This window comes from Megalobrama amblycephala, linkage group LG9 (assembly GCF_018812025.1).
Source record: "Megalobrama amblycephala isolate DHTTF-2021 linkage group LG9, ASM1881202v1, whole genome shotgun sequence".
Taxonomy (NCBI): Eukaryota; Metazoa; Chordata; class Actinopteri; order Cypriniformes; family Xenocyprididae; genus Megalobrama; species Megalobrama amblycephala.
This window is the reverse complement of record NC_063052.1, coordinates 20,982,264-21,004,388: the sequence shown is the minus strand read 5'-3', so window position 1 is coordinate 21,004,388 and position 22,125 is coordinate 20,982,264. Positions and strand designations below refer to the sequence as shown.

Below are 22,125 nucleotides of genomic sequence, written 5' to 3'. Positions count from 1 at the left end.
AATTGTGTCATTCAGTTTTATTAAAAAACACTTAAAATCTGTCTGAAAGAAAAAGAGGTCTGACGTCGGAACCTTTATTCTCTTGTTCGTGTTTCTAGCCGAGTGAAATAAACTCGGGATCGATTTCCTCCTGTACGTTGCACGCGCGTACGCAGGCTAAACTAAACAACAATTGAATAAACCATTTACTTTGAAATTAAAAAATCAACATGGAAACGATTTTAGAGCAACAGCGTCGATACCATGAGGAGAAAGAGAGACTTATGGACGCAAAAACGAAGGAGATGTTGACGAAAAAAAACACGGTAATTTTACAGATCTGTGAATGAGTTTAAATGATGCTAATACATGAAACTTAGCCTGCTTTTTCTACTGTATCTTTTTGCTTTGTATATGTAACTGACCTAGTATGTTATGATTGGCTAATCCTTAATATGTTTGTTTTTATTCGTTGTGACCTCACCAAAAACGCAAGCTCTTTTTTGGTACTTTTTTGACAATACTACCATGGTATTTTTGAAGTACTTTCAAAAGATAAGTTTAAATTTGCATGGAGACATTAAGCAGATGTTTTTAATTACAGAAACTTACAAGCAGAACTTGAGCTTTACAGTTAAAAAATTATTAGTATTACAATAGGATAAATGCTATCACTGTACCATGATACTGTCACCCCTTGTAAACATGAAAAAAAGGAACATTCTGTTTTCCTGATATGATCCATTGAACTTGTTAGTTTCTTGTGGAAACCTGTTGCACCTTTGTATACTTTAGTAAATTCTGCCTTAAGTAATTATTTCTGGTAATATCTGATTGGCCGTAATCACTGCTGCATGCTGTGTTGCTATCTATTTGATAAATGAACTTGTTCCTTTTTCTGTTCAACAGCTGAGAGACCAGATCAACTCTGATCATCGAGTGAGGGCTATGCTGGATGTAAGATTCATCTGTTCTTTTGTGCTGCCTTTGGTTTCCTACAAATAATTCTTAATGTCACGGTCATGGAAATGTGTTTTAAAGTTGTGTAGCTGATATGTTTGTGTTATTTAATACATGCAGAGATACATGGAAGTAAGTGCAAACCTCAGAGACTTGTATGAAGACAAAGATGGGTAAGACATTCTCGAGGACATTGGAATAACAGAAATATATCTCATCTGCCTTCATTTGTTTGATCACATGGTTGTGTTGTTTGTTCATCAGAATGAGGAAAGATGAGCTAAATGCAATATCAGGACCAAATGAGTTTGCTGAATTCTACAACCGACTCAAACAGATCAAGGATTTCCACAGAAAACACCCTCATGAGGTAGACATGAAGTTTCTGTCTTTCAACTCTCACCCTGTTCTGAATTGCATGCTTTTGTCTTGGAGTCAGAGCATGTGAGCCTGAGTGCGAGTGAAGCGGGGAGCGGAGTGCTGGTAATGTTTCCTCCGGAGTGGAGAGCGCTTGCTCAACCCAGAATGCCCTTTGTAATATACTGCTTTGAGAACGTGAAATAAGCAATAGGTCTAAGGTTACGGAGTTCAAATATTGTTTTTAATGAAGTTGCACATCTTATACTCAAAAAAAGGAGACTTATACATAATTGAAAGGCAGTGTGGAGAAACCGAGTTAGCAAAGATTCTTTTTGTGATGTACTCACAATGAAGTTTTTGTTCATACTTTGCTTTGGGGTAAAAAGAACTTTGAAATAGCTTTGCAGCAATACACTGTTAATGGACATCCTGACACCATCGGAGCTGCTGAGAGTGCAGTTTAGATGAATATGTGAATATTATATTGTCCTCTTAATAACAAAAACACACAACAAATATGACAGTGGTGAAAAAATAAGTAATATCCAGGGTTCCCACGCGCCTTGAAAGTACTTGAAAGTACTTGGATTTCAGACACATGAATTCAAGGCCTGGAAAGTACTTGAAAACAAATATTGGTCCTTGAAAGTCCTTGAATTAAATTTGAAATAAATTTTGTGAAAATTATAAGATGCCCCTCTTATTCCTAGTATATATTTGTTTTGGAATATTGTTTTACAATCAGTTTTTAGAGTGTTTTCCATTGCGGTACTTCCCCTCGCTTGTTATTAGGTGAGGTTTGGACATTTGAGCTGTGACACTTGCTGTGTCTGAAATTAACATTCTTATAGTTAGCGATTTTGATCATGGACGATTAAAAGGTCTCCACAATCTGCTTTTGAAGAAATATTGTTGTATCATAGTGCTTTCTGTCAGTTGCAGTCCTGGCGCATTCACATCACGTTAACAGAGTTTTAAAGCCTTGCCGGTTAAACATTTTATCTGCGTGATGGTCTGACACGTGCTTTTCTGAGCAATACACCCGAAGCACGCACTCTCAAAAAAAAAAAAAAAAAATTACTATGGTAGTCAATGGGGCGCGAGATCTGTTTGGTTACTGACATTCCTCCAAATATATTTTGTTGTGTTCAGCAAAACAGTGAAATTCAAACAGGCTTGGAACAACGTCATCTCCATATGTGATGTGAATTTGATAGGTGCCTGATATAAAATAAACGGTGCTTTAAAAAGTCCTTGAAAGTCCTTGAATCTGGTGTTCATGAAAGAGTGGGAACCCTGAATATCACCAGCTCTGCAATTCAGAACGCGAGTCAAGACACATTACTTATTTATACCACTTTATAGCTACAAGCCTATTTCTTTAAAGCCACATATCAGAACTATCTCTAAGCCTACTGTAATTGAGACATGTATTCAAGACATTCATTAAAAACAAAAAGATGTGTTGTTTCGGTCTTAAAAAGGCTGCGGAAACATGGTAGTGGGTTCGTTTGTTACGCACTTCAATCCACTTACTCATGCTGTTCACTTTTTCTAATCAACATAGATGAAATTAAAAAATAATATTATAATATTTAAACATAAATATGAAACTAAATGGGCTATGCGGTCGACGAATGTCCCGGCACATTCTGGCGTATTATTTCCTTAATACAGTGGAAACAATTTAAAATACCATACATGCCTCACAAATAAATATTGAAGCTCAGCAAATAGCTATCACAAACATGAAACATATGTCTAAAGAAAGCTTGAAATGTCTACTTTTAAATAAGGCAATTTAAAACAAATATTCTCCTGCAATGTAATCTGTATGAAACTAAAGAGATGCACAGTTTCTCCTGGGTCAGCTAATTATCGTTAATGTAATATGCATACTGTGCTGAATAAAAAATAACGTCCCCAACTATGCCTTAAAAGCATCAACAAAGGCTATAGTAAAGCCTTTAACACAAATAGTGCAGTACATAGAAATTTCATGTCAGAGCGGGATTTGAGCGTACGTCGTTTTACCGGTGAGCATGAGCGCTACATAAGTGGAACGTTCGCTTGGGCCCATGAGTGATTGAGCAGATCATCACACCGCTCCACTTTGCTCACATGCTCTGCTTGGAGTGCAAAATATACACTCTACTTGTTCTTTGTGTCAATTCCAGATCTGCGTACCTATGTCAGTGGAGTTTGAAGAGCTCATGAAAGCCAAAGACAACCCTAGTGAGGAGGCACAAAGTAAGTCTTGCAATGTAAGTGATGTTTGCTAAGGCAAGCATCACTGATGTGATTGCTTATAATACAAAACATTATAATACTTTAAGTGATTAGGAATTTGAACACACCTTTAACCCCAAATATTATTAAAGAGGTCCTATTATGGCTTTTTACAAAGTCTTGATTTTGTTTGTGGGGTCTACTAGCATAGGTTTTTTAATGCTTGAAAGTTTATATACCATGCTTATTGATATAGAGAATAACACCTTTGTAGTGGACTTTGTGCTTTGTAACTTTGCAGACCTTTTTCATGCTGGAACAGCAACATTACACACTAAAGAAAGATAAAAATGTAAAAAAGCACAATAGGTCCTATCATTAACAGACATAAATGATACCTGAAAGCGGAAGAGAGAGATTGTACTTTGTAAATGTAATAATTTATCGATTTGAATTATTCGGTTTACATGGTCTAAAGGCCTGTTCACAACAAGGATGATAACTATAAACAGGGCTCGACAATAAGGACTGCCCAATGGCCCGGGGCTAGCAAAAACAATGTTTTGGACAGTTGATGAAACTGTCAATTGCCTGATCAGACTGGTGCTGCATCGACACAGAAGTTTTTTCATTTGCACGTTTTTAAGACTTGCCAATTTAAATATTGAAGCGCAAGAAGACACGAAAGAGAACTCAATTCAATACATGTGCGCTGTGTGTGAAGTTTTGCGTGCGCAACATGCATACGAAGCTTGCGCCTATTATTTATTACTTTTTTTGTGGTGGGGCCAGTGAAAATTTTGGCGGGGCAAGTAAAAATGTTAACGCTAAGGATTTTTTTTTTTTTTTTTTTTTAGAAAAATCCATAGTGTTGAGCCCTATTCTGATCATTAAAAGAGAAGTCCACACTACACTTATGACAATATCAACACAGAGGAATGATAAACATTTTTTTTTTTTGCTGCTGATAAACAATAAAAACATTGACAGCCAATCAGAATCCACCCAACATTAAAGAGTTTGAGCATTTAAAGCAGCAGACAACATAACTGCAGTGCATGCTTGTAATAAACAAAAAATGTATATCCTTTGTTGTGGACATAGTTATAGTTATAGCTGTTGTTTTTGGTGTAAACAGTCCATAACAATCTTCTTGCTGATCACAGATCTGGTGGAGTTCACTGATGAAGAGGGTTATGGACGCTACCTGGATCTCCATGACTGCTACTTAAAGTACATTAATCTTAAAGGAGTAGAGGTACTGTCTGATTTACTGGCTTATTTGAATTGCCTGACATCTAATTGAATAAAAGGTTCTAATGCCTTTGTCTGTTGATCTTTTCTAGAAACTGGAGTATGTCACATATCTGTCAACATTCGATCAGCTCTTCGACATCTCTAAAGATAGGAAGAATGCTGAATATAAGAAGTAGGTGAAAGCTGGTCATTTTAAATACCATATAACAGCACTGAACAACTGATCAAAATAAAATCAAAGTAACGGTATGAGTTTTAGAGATTATCAAATCACAAAAGTTGTGATTTCAATAAATATGCATATTTCAGAATGAAACACTGTATTCATTTATACGCATGCAGCTTACGATAAGGTAAATGCTGCTCCACACAAACGCACCTCTGCGTGTGCTTTAACATTGGGTTGTAATAACAAGCATTTGGGAACACAACATGTGCCAACCATTTCTAGGTTTGTAATGAGAAGTGTTCTTTAAATCAGTTGCCAACAATGGAGACACCAAAATAAAATTTTTTTTAAAAAGTCCTGTTGTTTAACTTTTCAAAATGAAGAAATTATCATTTATTATTTATTTAGTCCTTTTCATACCAGCAAACTTATCGCCATTCAGTGAAATTCGACATTCTGACAGAGAATTATGATCACATGATTAGTGCAAACCCAAGGAGGTTTTTTGTTGTTACATGAATGTATTTTTGCTTTGCATTTTCATTCAGTCCATTTGCTATTTTTGTTCAGACCAAATATATATTATATACTGTAGTGGCCAAAAGTGATGTCCGGCCTAAGAGAATTTCTTCACCCTTTATTCAAATATTATTAAATCAAATAAATATTTTGTAAGCATATTGTGTAGTTGTGCTTGGAGTCAATTGTTTTATTTGTGATATTGCAATAAAACATGCCAAATTGTGGAGACATAATTTTTGGCCAGGGTGTCATACAAAGAAATTATAAACGCATGCAAAAACAAGAGAGAACAAAAAAAAAATAGTAATAACTGATTATGTTGTAGTCAGTGAATGCTTTTTTCCTGTGTGCTTTTTTGCATAGTAAAATAAAATCTGCGGCTTGCCTTTTTTGCAAAATAATTTTGCATCATTTTGAGATGTCTCTGCTCTTGCAGGTATCTGGAGATGTTGTTGGAGTACCTGCAGGAATACACAGATCGTGTCAAGCCTCTCCTGGATCAGAATGATCTCTATGGAAAGATCTTGATAGAGTTTGAGAAGAAGTGGGAGAGTGGAATGTTCCCAGGGTGGCCGGTGGGTTTAAGCGACAACATTAATGAGCTCTACAGATCTTTTTACATGCATTTCAGCAGTGTCTGCATAGTTTCCAAACATAAGTGACCATTTATTTGAAGCTTATATTCATAACTGCTGAAATAATGGTTGGTAGATTTTATGTTCTATTTGAAATCAGCAAAGAAGTATTGCAGGATAGTGAGATGCCTATCTTTTACAACATTACTTACTGAATATTTTTTACAACATTACTTACTGACTTTATTTTTCTGCTTGGTGTTGTGGTGTATAAAGCTTTGGTTATACCACAACTGTATTGCTATACAGTAGTGATCGACCGATATTGATTTTTTTATAACCGATACCGATTATTTGCATGTTTATGTACCTGATAACCGATATGCAGAACCGATATTTATTTACTGTTATACTTCTGTTTTTGACAATTATTACAACACAAATGAGCTGAATAAACCATTTTATTTATAACAATCACTCCCTCCTTGCATACAAAAAAAATGATAATAATGGTTATGTAGTAAATCAAATGATTATATAATCTAGGGTGTTTAAACGAGATAATCTTGTCAAAAATTTCATGCAGTGGCCGCGCTTGAGGCTTCCTGATCATCAACCCATTCAGGTGCTGAGCAATATGAACGAACTTTTTTTTCCGAGACTATATAAAGTTAAACAGCATTTTGCAGTTTGCATTTTATGATCCAAATTTAATCTAACGTTAAATCATGAAATGCCAACTGACAAAGTGCTGTTTGACTATAAGTTAATCAACCGCGATCGCGCATGGAGATAATAAATAATTAATTTCCACAAAGCGGTAGGCTATATTTATATGTGTATTAGCGAAATAATTATGTAGTAAATGATAATATAATCTAGGGTGTTTAAACAAGATAATCTTGTCAAAAGTTTCATTCAGTGGCCGTGCTTAAGCCTCCTGATCATCTGTCAGTTGCTAAGCAATATGAACGAACTTTTTCTTCTAGACCAGTGGTTCTCAAACCTGTCCTGGGGACCCCTCACCACTGCACATTTTGCATGTTTCCCTCATCTAACACACCTGATTCAACTAATCATCTAATTAGTAGAAACTGCAAGAGTTGAATTGGGTGTGTCTGATGAGGGAGACATACAAAATGTGCAGCGGTAAGGGGTCCCCAGGACAGGTTTGAGAACCACTGTTCTAGACTAATGGTGAGCAAATACAACAGATAGAGAATTAAATTCAGCACTTTTATTTTCAACATGCACTCATTCATGTCTGTTTTATTTAATTCATGTAAAGTTACGTCTTTATTGGGGCAGGACTTGAATTACACTACGTGACTCAATGAGTTCGTCTCAATTGTTTAGAAACAAGCTGCATAAATTAACTATATCAGGAATTTATGTCTCAGATCTCATTTGTGCATGTCTGTTATGTTAAATAAAATTGATTAATTAAAGCAAACCAAGTAGAACACATACTTTACCTGTGCACTGAGTTGTTGTTGACTGATCTCCTCAGACGCCCGGGCTGCAATGGCGGAAATCTCAAAACGGCCACAAGATGGCGCCGTAAATCGGCAAATCCGATATTACAAAACCGATACCCGATTATGGAAAAATGCTTAAATATCGGGAAAAATATCGGTAAACAGATACATCGGTCGATCACTACTATACAGTACACTGTCATGTGTCATTTTTCATATCTTTATACCATATCATAGAGCCCTAACCCTAGGGTAGATTACTAGTTTAGTAAGCTGCGGCAGGTGCCATTTTACAAATTTAAGGAAAGATGTTCTGCCGTCCTCTATTAAATATGTGCATTGGGAATGAATAAGGATGTTTTTCTGTAAATGTGTTGCAGAAAGAGACGAGTAGTGCTCTGACCCACGCGGGAGCCCATCTGGATCTGTCTGCTTTCTCTTCCTGGGAGGTCAGTGTCTCTGGTCTTGTCTGTTACAAATGTGTCCTGTTTTCCTAGGTAATAATGTTTTCATTAATGTTGACTCACACAGTATTGTTGTTTTATTCCTGTAGGAGCTGGCGTCTCTGGGTCTGGACAGATTGAAGTCTGCTCTCATGGCTTTAGGCCTCAAATGTGGAGGGTGAGTATGAACAACACACTGCCCTGCTCACGTAGCACTGTTTAATTCTAGTTTCACATTTAACAGGATTACAAATAAAAGATGCATAGGACTGACAGTCCCTGATTCTTGAGTCTGTATGTAATGTCTGGTACAGAGTATGTGATTTATTATTATTAACTTTTTTATGTTTTCTTTGTAGTACTCTAGAAGAGAGAGCACAGCGTCTGTTCAGCACTAAGGGAAAATCTCTAGAGTCATTAGACCCCTCACTGTTTGCCAAAAACCCAAAAGCCAAGGGACCAAAGAAGTAAGCCCTTCCCCACTCTGGAAACTATATAATATAATGCAGTCCGGATTTAAATTGGTACTGAAACAAGGGACTAAATTCAACATATTTGTGTTTTTACTTGAATGCAGCCATACTTTGTATACATTATTTGCCTTTTAAATGTAACTTTTGATCTTTTGTCTTGTGTCTGCAGAGATTCAGAGCGCAACAAGGAAATTGGCTTTCTTGAAGCTCAAATTTATGAATATGTGGAGATTTTGGGGGTAAAGAAGTCTGCCTGTTTTTGTTTTAGTAGCTTTGTGTGTATATATATCAGTAATGTATATTAGTGTTCTGCTCTGGTAACCACTTTCTGTATGAATGGTTTTGGTAAGGTGACATCTGTTATGGATGTTGGTGTGAGTTCTCTGCAGTGATAACACTCTTTGTATTTTGTTGTGTGTGTTGTAGGAGCAAAGGCAGCTGACCCACGAGAATGTTCAGAGGAAGCAGGCACGCACAGGAGAGGAGCGTGATGAGGAGGATGAAGAACAGCCCAGTGAGAGTGAGAGTGAAGATGAAGATAATGAGATTATATACAACCCCAAAAACCTGCCACTCGGCTGGGATGGAAAGGTACGCTTGGTTTTGTTATAGTGTTAAGGTTTGGCTAAAGGAAATGAGTTCATTCAGATTAGATATTGAGATGATCGAATTGATGTGTAATTGTTTCCAGTCCCTCCAAAAGATAATGGACAGTAGTGATCATTAAGGCTGGGCCTTAGTGAATAATATTTCAAACTTTTTTTTTTTTTTAATATTTTGTTTTTAGCTATTTTATCTAGCCATCTCAAATATTCAATACATCACCCAGCCCTGGTGATAAAAGGCTTGCTCTGTGCCATTTAACCTTGTCTTTCGTCTGCTCTTTAGCCAATTCCATACTGGCTGTACAAGCTGCACGGTCTGAACATCAATTACAACTGTGAGATCTGTGGGAATTACACGTACAGAGGACCCAAAGCCTTCCAGAGACACTTTGCAGTAAGTTTCCAAAAAAAAATTGCTCTATACTAGTGGGTGTATTTATAGAGCAGGATCTAATTTTAGTTAGTTTAGTGATTTCACTGACTAGTCAAATACGTAAAACTACGTAAAATACTACTACGTACAATTTTACTACTACGTAAAATAAAAATAATTTAACTTTTACAATATGAGGGAGAGAATCTGTGCTTTTGTAATTTGATGAAAGATGCAGTATAAGAGACTGCAAAAGGTCAGTAGTAGTAGTAGTAGTAGTAGTTTGAGGTTCAGAGTTTGTGAATGTCAGCAAAGACAATGAATCCGTTTTCTCTTTTTCAGGAGTGGCGTCACGCTCATGGTATGCGCTGTTTGGGCATTCCCAATACAGCCCACTTTGCGAACGTCACCCAGATTGAGGATGCAGTATCCCGTGAGTACACTAATTCTTAAAAGATCTATTCTTAATGGGTATGTAGTAGTGTTAATAAATAATAATAAAAAGCATTGTTCCATCAACCAGCTGTGTTGAGGTATAACTGCTAACAGGGTTGATAGTTTACAGTCTCTAGGACACATTTTTCAGTAGAATGGTCGGTTTTTCAAAACTCTTCACAGTTTTTCTTACCAACTTCTAGCTTCACACAGCAGTCAATTTCACATTCAAATTGCACTAAAACTACCAAAACACTTCATGTCTCAAATCAACTCAAGGGGTTTTCATCCAACAAACACACTTTCACTCATAAAACAACAAACTTAACAACAAATAGCATTATACAATGTTTTTTTTTCTTTACAAAACAAGAATGACAGCTGTCTACTCTTTAGAATTCACTGCAGTATGTGTTACTTGGTGCATGTTTATATTACAGTATACAATTATTCCTAGGTTTTCCCCTTTCGTATAGATGGTAATGAAATTTAAAGATTAACACCTTGTTCAGCTTGTAGGTGTTCAGCTGCATCTAATTGTTTGGATGGCATTTCATTTGTTTGGATTAGGAATATATTTCAATAAGGTATTACTGTAGAAATGTAATAACTTGCTGTCTTATTTCATATTAGGTTAGGTTTTGAACTTAAGTCTAACAGATTAATTGGCCTGAGGGTACAGAGTTTTGGTTTTTGGTGGTGGTTTTGTCTTAGTGAGAATAAAATTTGAAAGTAGTAGTCATTGAATGCCTTTTGTGCCAAAGCTATCATAAATAATGCATAGTTTAGCCGGCAAAGACTGATGTTGTGCTCGCTGTGTAAAGAGTTTTGAAAAAGTGACTTGAGTATTTAAAAACTGGTCCTAGCGATTGTTAAAGGTGCCCTAGAACTTTTTTTTAAAAGATGTAATATAAGTCTAAGGTGTACCCTGAATGCATCTGTGAAGTTTCAGCTCAAAATACCCCATAGATTTTTTTTTTTTATTCATTTTTTTTTAACTGCCTATTTTGGGGCATAATTAGAAATGAGCCGATTCAGGGTGTGTGGCCCTTTAATTCTCGTGCTCCACGCCCCAAGAGCTCGCGCTTTTCTTAAACAACATAAAAAAAAGTTCACACAGCTAATATAACCCTCAAAATGGATCTTTACAAAGTGTTCGTCATGCAGCATGTCTAATCGCGTAAGTACAGTGTTTATTTTGATGTTTACATTGATTCTGAATGAGTTTGAGGCTATGCTCCGTGGCTAACGGCTAATGCTATACTGTTGGAGAGATTTATAAAGAATGAAGTTGTTTATGCATTATACAGACTAGGGCTGCAACAAACGATTATTTTGATAATCGATTAATCTGTCGATTATTAGAACGATTAATCGACTAATCATCGATTATTGCACTGATTAATCAGTAGGCTTTGTTCGATTATTCTACTTTAGCAATTAGTTAAAATATTGAGTTATACTGTACTTTAACTAGTAAATAAAACAAGGAAATCACTTCAGCTTTTAAAAGTGTATTTTTAATCATTTTTAAGCCAACTGAATAGACCAATATACTATAAATATATAAATATAATGTAATTATGTGGGGGTTTTTGTGAAAAATGAAACAACATACATACATACACATATTACATATCGTATGTATATGTGTATGTGTGTGTGTGTGTGTGTGTATATATATTAGGGCTGAAACGATTAGTCGACATTATCGACAACGTCGACAATAAAAAATTGTCGACAAATATTTTTGTTGTCGAATAGTCTCTTGATCTCATACGACCTATTTGAAGGGCCTGCAATAACGCGGTGTAACCAGTGGGGCGCTGTAGCGCAATACTGTAATGCAGCCCTCCGGGATCCAATCCAATAAAAGAAGTCAGCGCTTTGGAGAGCATAGTGCAAACGAAGTCGAACCCGTGAAATGTGGGAGATTAACATAGCATAAACATAACAAACATAACGTTTAGCATAACTACAGAATACTGTCATGCAGGGCCACCAACTCTCATTCAAACTCACTGTTCTCACGCCACACGTTCATTTTCTCACACAGTGAAAGATGCATCGCAGAGCAAAGAGGACACAGACAACGGCAACGCACCGCCAGATCAGGTTACTTTTGATATAAAACTGTCTAAGCTTTTAAATTCAGTCAATATTACTACGGGATTCAAACAATACTTGTGGTGGTGACTCTGTTTAACGTTGTGTGGCAGATCGCTGTAACACCTCGGTTCAAGCGGCATGTGAACCTATTCCTCTCTATTACAGCGCGAAATAAACATGAATGAACATCAAAAAGTACTTACTTAACTTACTGAAATGAATCCATCTCTATTGTAATCACTTAATCGGAGTTTTAACCGCAGAAAGAAGTCAATAAAACTTGCAAACAAATATATCACACAAAATGTAACATTTACCTCAGGAAAGCCATTCAATGACCATAAACTCGATAGTTTGTGTGTGTGTGTGTGTGTGTGTGTGTGTATATATATATATATATATATATATATATATATATATATATATATATATATATATATATATATATATATATATATATGATATGTAATATGTGTATGTATGTATGTTGTTTCATTTTTCACAAAAAAACCCACATAATTACATTATATTTATATATTTATAGTAGGGGTGTAACGATACGCTCAGGTCACGATACGATACGTATCTCGATACGGAGTTCACGATACGATACGTATCACGATATTTTGAACAAAATGAAACTGAAATTCAAACAAGATTTATTAAAAAAACATGAACAAATTTCAATAATTTTCCTTGTTGTACATACAAGATCACATTTCAATAAAATAAATAAATATAAAATTTTAATAAAAACCTTCTGTATTCAAATTAACAGCTGAATAGGGCTGTCTGTCACTGAAAAAAAATGTTAAATTTAACATGAACTTAGAATTATGAATAGGGGCCGTTCACATATCGCGTCTAAAAACGCGTGGAAGGCGCGGCCGCACCGCTTCTCCTTCTTTCCAAAGCGCTTGCGCTCCCGTGGCGTCGGTCGTTGCTATGCAACCATGAACTGAGCTCTCCAAGAGGATCAGGATGTTTCTGCTAAGGATAAATGATTTCTAGCCCTTGCATTAGTTTTACTACGAGATATATTGATGGAGATAAGATATAAAAACCACCATGTACAGCTATGATCAGCTGTTCGGCTGAGCTTTTGATGTTTTGTTACGGAAAGGCCATAGCTGATCGGTTGATTCTTGTCACACGACCTGCGGTGCGCTTGCGGCATTCTGAGAAGTTGAGAATTGCATGCGCGTCGCGACCGCGTTGATCCCATTATGAGCGCGCTTGCCGCGCGGCTACATTTGAAAATAATAACTGACTTGCACGCGGAAAAGACGCAATATGTGAACGGCCCCACAGAACTTCTTAAAGCAAAGCATCGCAAGCGTCTTTTGCTTTTCTGTGAGCACAGCTGTTCCTGTGCACTGCGGTGAAAGAAAGCCACGACTTTTCTCACGCGACCATGCAAGAGACTGACATGAGAAACGTTTAAACCTGCTTGCAAGATTCAATGTGTGCCCGAAACACTTACTGAACTAGAGAGCTGATTGAGACACACCATCTACGATAAATCGTTACACCCCTAATACTTATAGTAATTTAAAAATGTGGTAGCATTGGATCTGGACAGGAAGGATAACTCTGGGAGTTGGAAGGGGTGTGTCGCGATTCTGCCTTCTCACATCGCGATACAGGTTCGTGGACCTGCGTATCGCGATTTCGGTTTCATATCGCATATCGTTACAGCCCTAATTTATAGTATATTGGTCTATTCAGTTGGCTTAAAAATGATTAAAAATACACTTTTAAAAGCTGAAGTGATTTCCTTGTTTTATTTACTAGTTAAAGTACAGTATAACTCAATATTTTAACTAATTGCTAAAGTAGAATAATCGAACAAAGCCTACTGATTATTCAGTGCAATAATCGATGATTAGTCGATTAATCGTTCTAATAATCGACAGATTAATCGATTATCAAAATAATCGTTTGTTGCAGCCCTAATATATATATATATATATATATATATATATATATATATATATATATATATATATATATATATATATATATATATATATATACATACAGACATACAGACATACAGACACACACACACACACACACACACACACACACACACACACACACACACACTATCGAGTTTATGGTCATTGAATGGCTTTCCTGAGGTAAATGTTACATTTTGTGTGATATATTTGTTTGCAAGTTTTATTGACTTCTTTCTGCGGTTAAAACTCCGATTAAGTGATTACAATAGAGATGGATTCATTTCAGTAAGTTAAGTAAGTACTTTTTGATGTTCATTCATGTTTATTTCGCGCTGTAATAGAGAGGAATAGGTTCACATGCCGCTTGAACCGAGGTGTTACAGCGATCTGCCACACAACGTTAAACAGAGTCACCACCACAAGTATTGTTTGAATCCCGTAGTAATATTGACTGAATTTAAAAGCTTAGACTTAGTTTTATATCAAAAGTAACCTGATCTGTCGGTGCGTTGCCGTTGTCTGTGTCCTCTTTGCTCTGCGATGCATCTTTCACTGTGTGAGAAAATGAACGTGTGGCGTGAGAACAGTGAGTTTGAATGAGAGTTGGTGGCCCTGCATGACAGTATTCTGTAGTTATGCTAAACGTTATGTTTGTTATGTTTATGCTATGTTAATCTCCCACATTTCACGGGTTCGACTTCGTTTGCACTATGCTCTCCAAAGCGCTGACTTCTTTTATTGGATTGGATCCCGGAGGGCTGCATTACAGTATTGCGCTACAGCGCCCCACTGGTTACACCGCGTTATTGCAGGCCCTTCAAATAGGTCGTATGAGATCAAGAGACTATTCGACAACAAAAATATTTGTCGACAATTTTTTATTGTCGACTTTGTCGATACTGTCGACTAATCGTTTCAGCCCTAATACAGACTGCAAGTGTTTAAAAATGAAAATAGCGACGGCTCTTGTCTCCGTGAATACAGTAAGAAACGATGGTAACTTTAACCACATTTAACAGTACATTAGCAACATGCTAACGAAACATTTATAAAGACAATTTACAAATATCACTAAAAATATAATGTAATCATGGATCATGTCAGTTATTATTGCTCCATCTGCCATTTTTTGCTATTGTCCTTGCTTGCTTACCTAGTCTGATGATTCAGCTCTGCACATCCAGACATTAATACTGGCTGCCCTTGTGTAATGCCTCGATCATGGGCTGGCATATGCAAATATTGGGGCGTACACCCCGACTGTTACGTAACAGTCATGGTTATTTTGAGATTCGCCTGTTCTTCGGAGGTCTTTTAAACAAATGAGATTTATATAAGAAGGAGGAAACAATGGAGTTTGAGACTCACTGTATGTCTTTTCCATGTACTGAATTCTTGTTATTTAACTATGCCAAGGTAAATTCAATTTTTGAATCTAGAGCACCTTTAAAAACAAAAAACAAAAGAAACAACAACTGTAGTTTAAAGGATGATACCTTTTAAGTACACATTTTAATGATGGACAAATATGATGGTGACCGGGTTGAGCACAACATATCATTAAGCTTAACAAAATATATAGGACAATTAAGACAAACTTTTTGAATTATTTAAATGTTGAGAAAAATGGCTATAATAATATTGGTGTCAGAATTTTGTTAATCATAATTTGTGCATGTTAACACAAAATGGACTTGGAAAATGGAAATGAATCTAATGTTATCTGTCCTTGTACTTTTCTCTGGAATAGTCTGGTCAAAGCTGAAGTCACAGAAAGCACTGGAGCGATGGCAGCCAGACACAGAGGTGAGTTGTTCTGCTCAAGCATCAGGTTTTAAGCTACATTCTGCATGATTTTTTTTATTATTATTATCATTTATTTATTTTGGAGGTTGAAAGATGAGTGAAGTTTTCAAATGGCTGCACTTTTGTATGAATGAATCCTGAGACTCAATATTGAGAAGTTAAAAAAATAATTTGCCTTGCAGGAGGAATATGAAGACTCTAGCGGAAATGTGGTTAACAAGAAGACTTACGAGGATCTGAAACGACAGGGGCTGCTGTAGGGCCCTATTGCAACACAAACAAGATATCTGAACATATGAAATACAATGTAAATATTGAAACCAGTGTTTCTCTAAGTAATAGCGATTTTAGTCTTATTGTTCTTTCCAGTTTCTGAGAAATGTGATGTCTTTTTGAAAATGATACATTTGTACATTTTTATTACTATTTGATTATTCCCCATTTTCTCATTTGGTGTCTCAAACATGACATACTTTTCATTAATCAATAAATTTTACTATGTTGTGTAAAAAAAAAAAAAAGCATGACTTAAGACTTAGTAAGGTGACTTCACTCCCTTTTTATTCAGTAGGCATGTCAATATATTAAAAATTTATTCCCCTTCATTTATTTTCCACATTTTATTTTGCATCAATCTACATTCTGTACCACATAATGACAAAGCAAAAATCAGATACCACATTGATAAGTATTTAGACCCTTTTCTATGACACTTAAAATTTGGCTAAGGTACATCTCATTTCTCTGGATAATCATCAGATTAACAAAATACTTATTAAAATGCAGATTTACATAATGTTCCAAAAACATCTTGCATCAAAGGTCCTGAATGTGTAATGATAACACAGTTGTTTCAAGTGATCTCCTTAGAACAACAGTATCCTGTCAAATCCCTGCCCAAAAGATTCTTTAAAAGTATAAACCCATTCTGCATCTGAGGATATTTTCCAGTCTTTTTTGCCAATATTGTTCTGTCACACTTTGTTTGGGACTCAGTTGGGACTCCCGAACACAAAGTGATTGAGATTTTAACATTTAGTAGCTTAGAAAGTCTTTACTCTGTTATAGTATAGCATACATGTTACGGTCAATGACAGAAGTTCAGCTGTAGTTTTGTTAGAAAATAGAAGAACCCAAAACATCTTACGGTTTCTCATTGGTAAGTCATGTCTAAATTAATAAATGTAAGCATGTTCTGATTTATCATACAGCTCAAAGTTGGCATATAACAGTACAATGTGTAAACTCTCTATAATCTACATAATCTACATTATAATCTACATTAACAGTTTTGCTGATGATTGACGACAAACCACAAACCCAGGATATAGAGGCTGAGTGAATGTGGTCTGGATGCTGTGGATGAGGCTCATTGAGTCAGAGACATTGTAGAAGGATAGAGTTCCTGCACTGTGATCCACATATACTCCTATCCTCCTGGAACTGGAGGGTACAGGGAGTTTAGTCTTTTTATTATTGTGCCAGAATGAGAAACTGGAGGAAGAGCAGGACAAACACCAGGAATGATCATTAAATCCAAATTCACACTCATCTTCAATTCCCTTCCTGCTGATCTTCTCATATGACAACGATATACCCACACCACGACTCCCACTCCACTCAACCTCCCAGTAACAGCATCCATACACTCTGTCTACACAACACCTGAAAACATCCATCAATCTGTCTGGATGATCAGGATGCGGCTGGAGTGTGTAAGTGAAAGTAGCCACTCTGTTCCCTTCAGACAGACAGAGGTTTTTATGCACTGTGTTTGGATCCAGAGTGAGCTGATGGGAATCTGATGGAGAAAAACATTTGAATCAATAGTTAGACATTTTTTTTTATATAAATGTATATACTTATATTTAAACATGGGTTTGACCTATTAAATGATATTCACTTGATAAGTCAAAACCTGTTACTCCAACATGGAATCTTTGAAAGTTGGAATCTGGAATGTTCCATTTCTAGATTTCCCCTCACTACTTTGTTTTGCTTCTATCTCAACTTTCTTTAAAATTTAAGGCAAAACCCAAAATATGTTTTATCTTTGGTGTGTGTGTAGCTGAACTCTGAAAGCTCTTCGCCTGTAGTTTGGAAAAAAAGTGTTTTTCTTTCACTTCTGAGGAAGAAGCATTCTAGATGAGGTATCTTAGCACTCATTGCGTGCCATTGTGTTTGTTAGTGACTTACAGTGTAGGAAGTCATCTCTGGTCCTGGGAACAATGTTACTGTGTGTGACTGGAAATAACAGATATAAAACAGTGTAAATCATATTTAGAAAGATAAAAATTTTATTTATTCCTTAGACATTTCTAACATGCTCATATATATATATATATATATATATATATATATATATATATATATATATATATATATATATATATATATATATATATATATATGTTTGGTTCATTACAGAGAGCAGATTAATCTGCTGTATTTTACCAGATATATTTTTCATCTCCTCTTTGCAAAAATCCTCCAGTTTCTGTTTCAGCTGACAGACAGATTCTTTCACTCCATCAAAAGAAAAGAGGAAACTGACAGAGATGTTGTCTGTGGATTCAGGAGGAGCTGAGAGAGACTGAAGACTACAGGAATACATTACACAGAAAAATCTGCAAATGATCTGTAAATGCAAAGATATTGGCTAGAAAAACAAACAAACAAACAAAACAACAACTGCTGACCATCTGCTAATTTCTCACTAAAAAGAATTATAAAGACTTGCTTTCACATATTAGAGCCCCTAAAGGACACACTGATGAAAAAAAAGTTCTGAGGAAAAATCATGTCAATGCTTTTGCGGTCTATCACAAATGTCTGCAAAAGATTTGCGAGTGAACGCAAAGTTTCTCATGGGAATGCAAATGTTTTGCTAGTGAATGCAAAGTTTCTAGGGGTAACACAAAAGTTCTGAAATATATTTTTTCCTCCCATCTCATATTTTTTTACCACCATTTAGGGGCTCTGTATTCACAAGATACAAGTGAAGTTTAAAAATGCATACTTGTGTTGTAGTTCTTTTTCCCAACATAATGTATTCTCATTAATGCCACAGATGCTGAATTTATATATGACTATGATTTTAATGATCAACAAATAAAATTTCTGTCATAATGGATATGTTCGATCACCTCAATACTGCAGTATACCTGAGTGAACCTTACATGTATACTTGCAGTATAACTACTAAACTAGTAGTTTACTGAGAGTATACTTCAATGTGTACTTTCATAAACTAAAAAATGTGCTACAAATATTTAACTAATAAAATCAATACACCTATAAGTTCACGTGTAGTACAAATGAAAACATAGTTGTAAACCATTTATGTACTCAGTTTACTACTGTTACACTTAAGTATACTTTTATACACTAAAAAGTGACTTGTTTTCATTTGTCATGTGTCTCCTATCAACAAAGTACATGAGTTTGTTGTGTTTGGAACGACTTGAAATTCTGTTAGTGTGTGATCCTGAGTCGTTTAGTGTATGATGATCAGGTTTTTTTCTGTAAGCATTTACGAGGTCTGCAACAGTATGATACCTTGTTTCAAAATCTGTTCAGATTATAAATGTCGTATAATATATTCCAGCCTTTACCTGAAGGAAATGGATGTGATCGTCTGTGTGTGAAAGCTGCTCCAGCTCAGTGTTTCTCCTCTTCAGATCATCAATCTCCTGCTTCAGTTGCTCCAGTTGTCCTTCAGCTCGACTCACTGCAGCCTTTTCCTGATCTCTGATCCGCTCTGTCACCTCAAAGCGGCTTCTCTCAATGGAGCGGATCAGTTCTGTAAAGATTCTCTCACTGTCCTTCACTGCTGTTTGTGCAGAGCGCTGTTATGGGACACAAATCACAATCACACAGCCTGTGAGCCGCTGTGGCCAGAAAAAGCTTCAGCACTGTAAGACATGTTCCTGAATCAACATATTTTGTTGATCCTGGAACAACATTCCGGTCTGAAAATTTAGTCTTAACCCTATTCCTACCCCTAAACCTAATCCTACCCAGAACGTATCCCTAAAATCAGAGGGGAAAGATAGGTGAATAACACTGACGTAGAAGCACCTAACCCTGGTTGCAAGCCTAAGCATGACATAAACGGTAAACTTGCCCCTCAAATCTGATTGGTTGATTGGAATGTTGTTCCAGGATCAACAAAGATGTTGATCCAGGAACATGTCATACTTGGCAAAATCACGGTGACCGAGTCCAAACTGTCTCAAACTTCTCCAAACTCACCTTATGAGACTCCACAGCATCTCTCAGCTGCTGAAGATCTTTCTGTCTCTGCTGGATTCTCTGTTGGATTATCCTCTGTGTCTCCTTCAAGTGTTTCTGTAGAGAGGGGGAAAAAAAAAACAGCAAACCTGTGACATATAGCTTTGATAAAGACCACACATTAAGGGGGCTTTATATATAGGCTAATTATTATTACTGTCCTCATTATTCTGCAATCATGAATTATTATGAAGCAGAAATAGAACTTGAACTTGGAATAGAACTAGAACTTGAGCGATGTGACAGTTCAACTTGCATGCAAATGCACAGAGCCATCATGTAGTAACTCCCAATGGGAGTGTAGATCACATAATCCACATGATACAGCTGGATACTGCCTGTGAAGAGCAGCACTTGAAGTGTCAGCATTAATACATCAATGTATAATTTCAGTCCATACCTCTTTCTCAGCTCTCTCTGCTGCAGTTGATACAGTGTCATGGTTTTTATGTTCATCCATTGCACACAGCATGCAGATGGATTGCTGGTCAGTACGGCAGAAAACCAATCGAGGCATATCATGTTGATGGCAGATCATCTGCTGCAGTCGTCCAGTGGCATCAGTCACTTTGTGTGGTTTTCCTGAGCGAAACTCTTCATGACGCTCAAAATGAGTTTGACAGTAAGATTCCAGACACACCAGACAGGACTTGACAGCTTTGTGTTTTCTTCCAGTACAAACGTCACATTCCACATCTCCAGGAGAAGCAGGAACAGCAGCTTTGAGTTTGGTTTGTTGGACTTTGGTTTTCTTCAGTTTCTCCACCACTTCAGCCAGCATGGTGTTTTTAGCTAAACTAGGTCTTGGACTGAAGGTGTTTCTGCATTGAGGGCAGCTATAGACTATAGACTCTCCATAGTCTCTCTTCTGATCCTCTTGATCCCAGCAGTCTGTAATACAGCTCATACAGTAATTGTGTCCACAAGGAATGGCCACTGGATCCTTCAGAACATCCAGACACACTGCACAGATGAACTGCTCCTCTGAAACACTGGCTTCAGCCATTTCACTGCATGTACAACAATAAAGAAAGACATACAACAGCTTCACAACAAATTAGTTTTTGTTTCTTTTAACTGAGTTTCCTGTTTCTGTGTTTGAGAGACGTGTGCAAAAAATGCGTGTCTGTAAACTCATATATTATGTCCACTAGGTGTCAGTATCATCCAGAAACTGTCGAAAAGTAACCCTATCTATTTTCTAAATGCATGTTATTGATTTTAACCTGTTAACTGTCAGTGTCCCACTAGCAGGACACAGGGTGCACTTTTTGTTAATTGCCTTTTTATCATATATTTTAGCAATCGTCATAAATTAGGTAGACCATTATACGAAAGCTTAAACACTTATTCTTTCACATCCTGTGAAAACCGTTTTAAAATGGGCTTCTTCCCCTAGGAGTAGGCCTATGTTTCATATTACAAAATTTACTGCATAGGTGCACCCTTCACAAAACAAATTGTTAGTGTCACCCGGTATAGATATTTTTATAACGTCTAAATAACTACATTTTTGTGATAACAATTTGGAGCACAACTTGGTTATGGCCAAGTCAGAGTCCAAATAATTTAAAAAAATATATATTTTATATATAAAAAATGTTAGTACAGTGCTTTCACATCAGCAATAATCTGCCCAGTGTCTTCTTTAAAAAGACATCTGTATTCTAAGGCATTCAGTTAATATGAACAAATGTACAAAATTTTAAAATAAGTTAAAACAGCTAAAAATAATCAAGATTTAAGCTGACATGTTTCTTAATTTGGGTTTTCATCGGTTTTAATTGGGCTTTTCACACTAGAAATAGTTAACCCAGGGTCATTCTAAACCCCGGATAAACGGAATCCTCGTTATCTTGTTTCACGTTTCACATTCTCATAATTTACCCGGGGTCAAAATTAATCCCGGGTATTCATAAGATGACGTTTCACACTATACATTCCTAAACCCAGGGTTTAGGAATCGCCTCACACGTGCTTCCGCTTTCCGTATTCTTCAAAAAGATAACGCTGTATGTCCTACCTTCCCTATTCTACTTACGGAAAAAAACTGAACTGGCGCCACGTTTGCTCCGTAAGTTGAATAGGGAAGGCG

General features: G+C 36.4%; 2 protein-coding genes across 2 annotated transcripts; one reads left to right on the top strand and one right to left on the bottom strand.

Annotated features, from left to right (window-relative positions):
• Positions 1 to 84: 84 nt before the first annotated feature.
• sf3a3 (splicing factor 3a, subunit 3) lies at positions 85 to 16,342 on the top strand. The gene is made up of 17 exons (XM_048202053.1): positions 85 to 305; positions 889 to 936; positions 1,060 to 1,112; positions 1,204 to 1,309; positions 3,477 to 3,549; positions 4,695 to 4,786; positions 4,875 to 4,957; positions 5,913 to 6,051; positions 7,910 to 7,978; positions 8,083 to 8,150; positions 8,332 to 8,439; positions 8,615 to 8,684; positions 8,872 to 9,036; positions 9,334 to 9,444; positions 9,766 to 9,856; positions 15,682 to 15,737; positions 15,920 to 16,342. Exons 1-17 carry the CDS (start codon positions 210 to 212, stop codon positions 15,995 to 15,997), a joined length of 1,506 nt encoding a protein of 501 aa, XP_048058010.1. The 5' UTR covers positions 85 to 209; the 3' UTR covers positions 15,998 to 16,342.
• On the bottom strand, positions 16,343 to 21,996 carry LOC125275258 (tripartite motif-containing protein 16-like). Its single transcript, XM_048202052.1, has 6 exons — positions 20,431 to 21,996; positions 19,992 to 20,087; positions 19,352 to 19,585; positions 18,192 to 18,375; positions 17,934 to 17,981; positions 16,343 to 17,538 (listed from the first exon to the last, which is right to left on the bottom strand). Exons 1-6 carry the CDS (start codon positions 21,034 to 21,036, stop codon positions 17,015 to 17,017), a joined length of 1,692 nt encoding a protein of 563 aa, XP_048058009.1. The 5' UTR covers positions 21,037 to 21,996; the 3' UTR covers positions 16,343 to 17,014.
• Between the last annotated feature and the right edge of the window lie 129 nt (positions 21,997 to 22,125).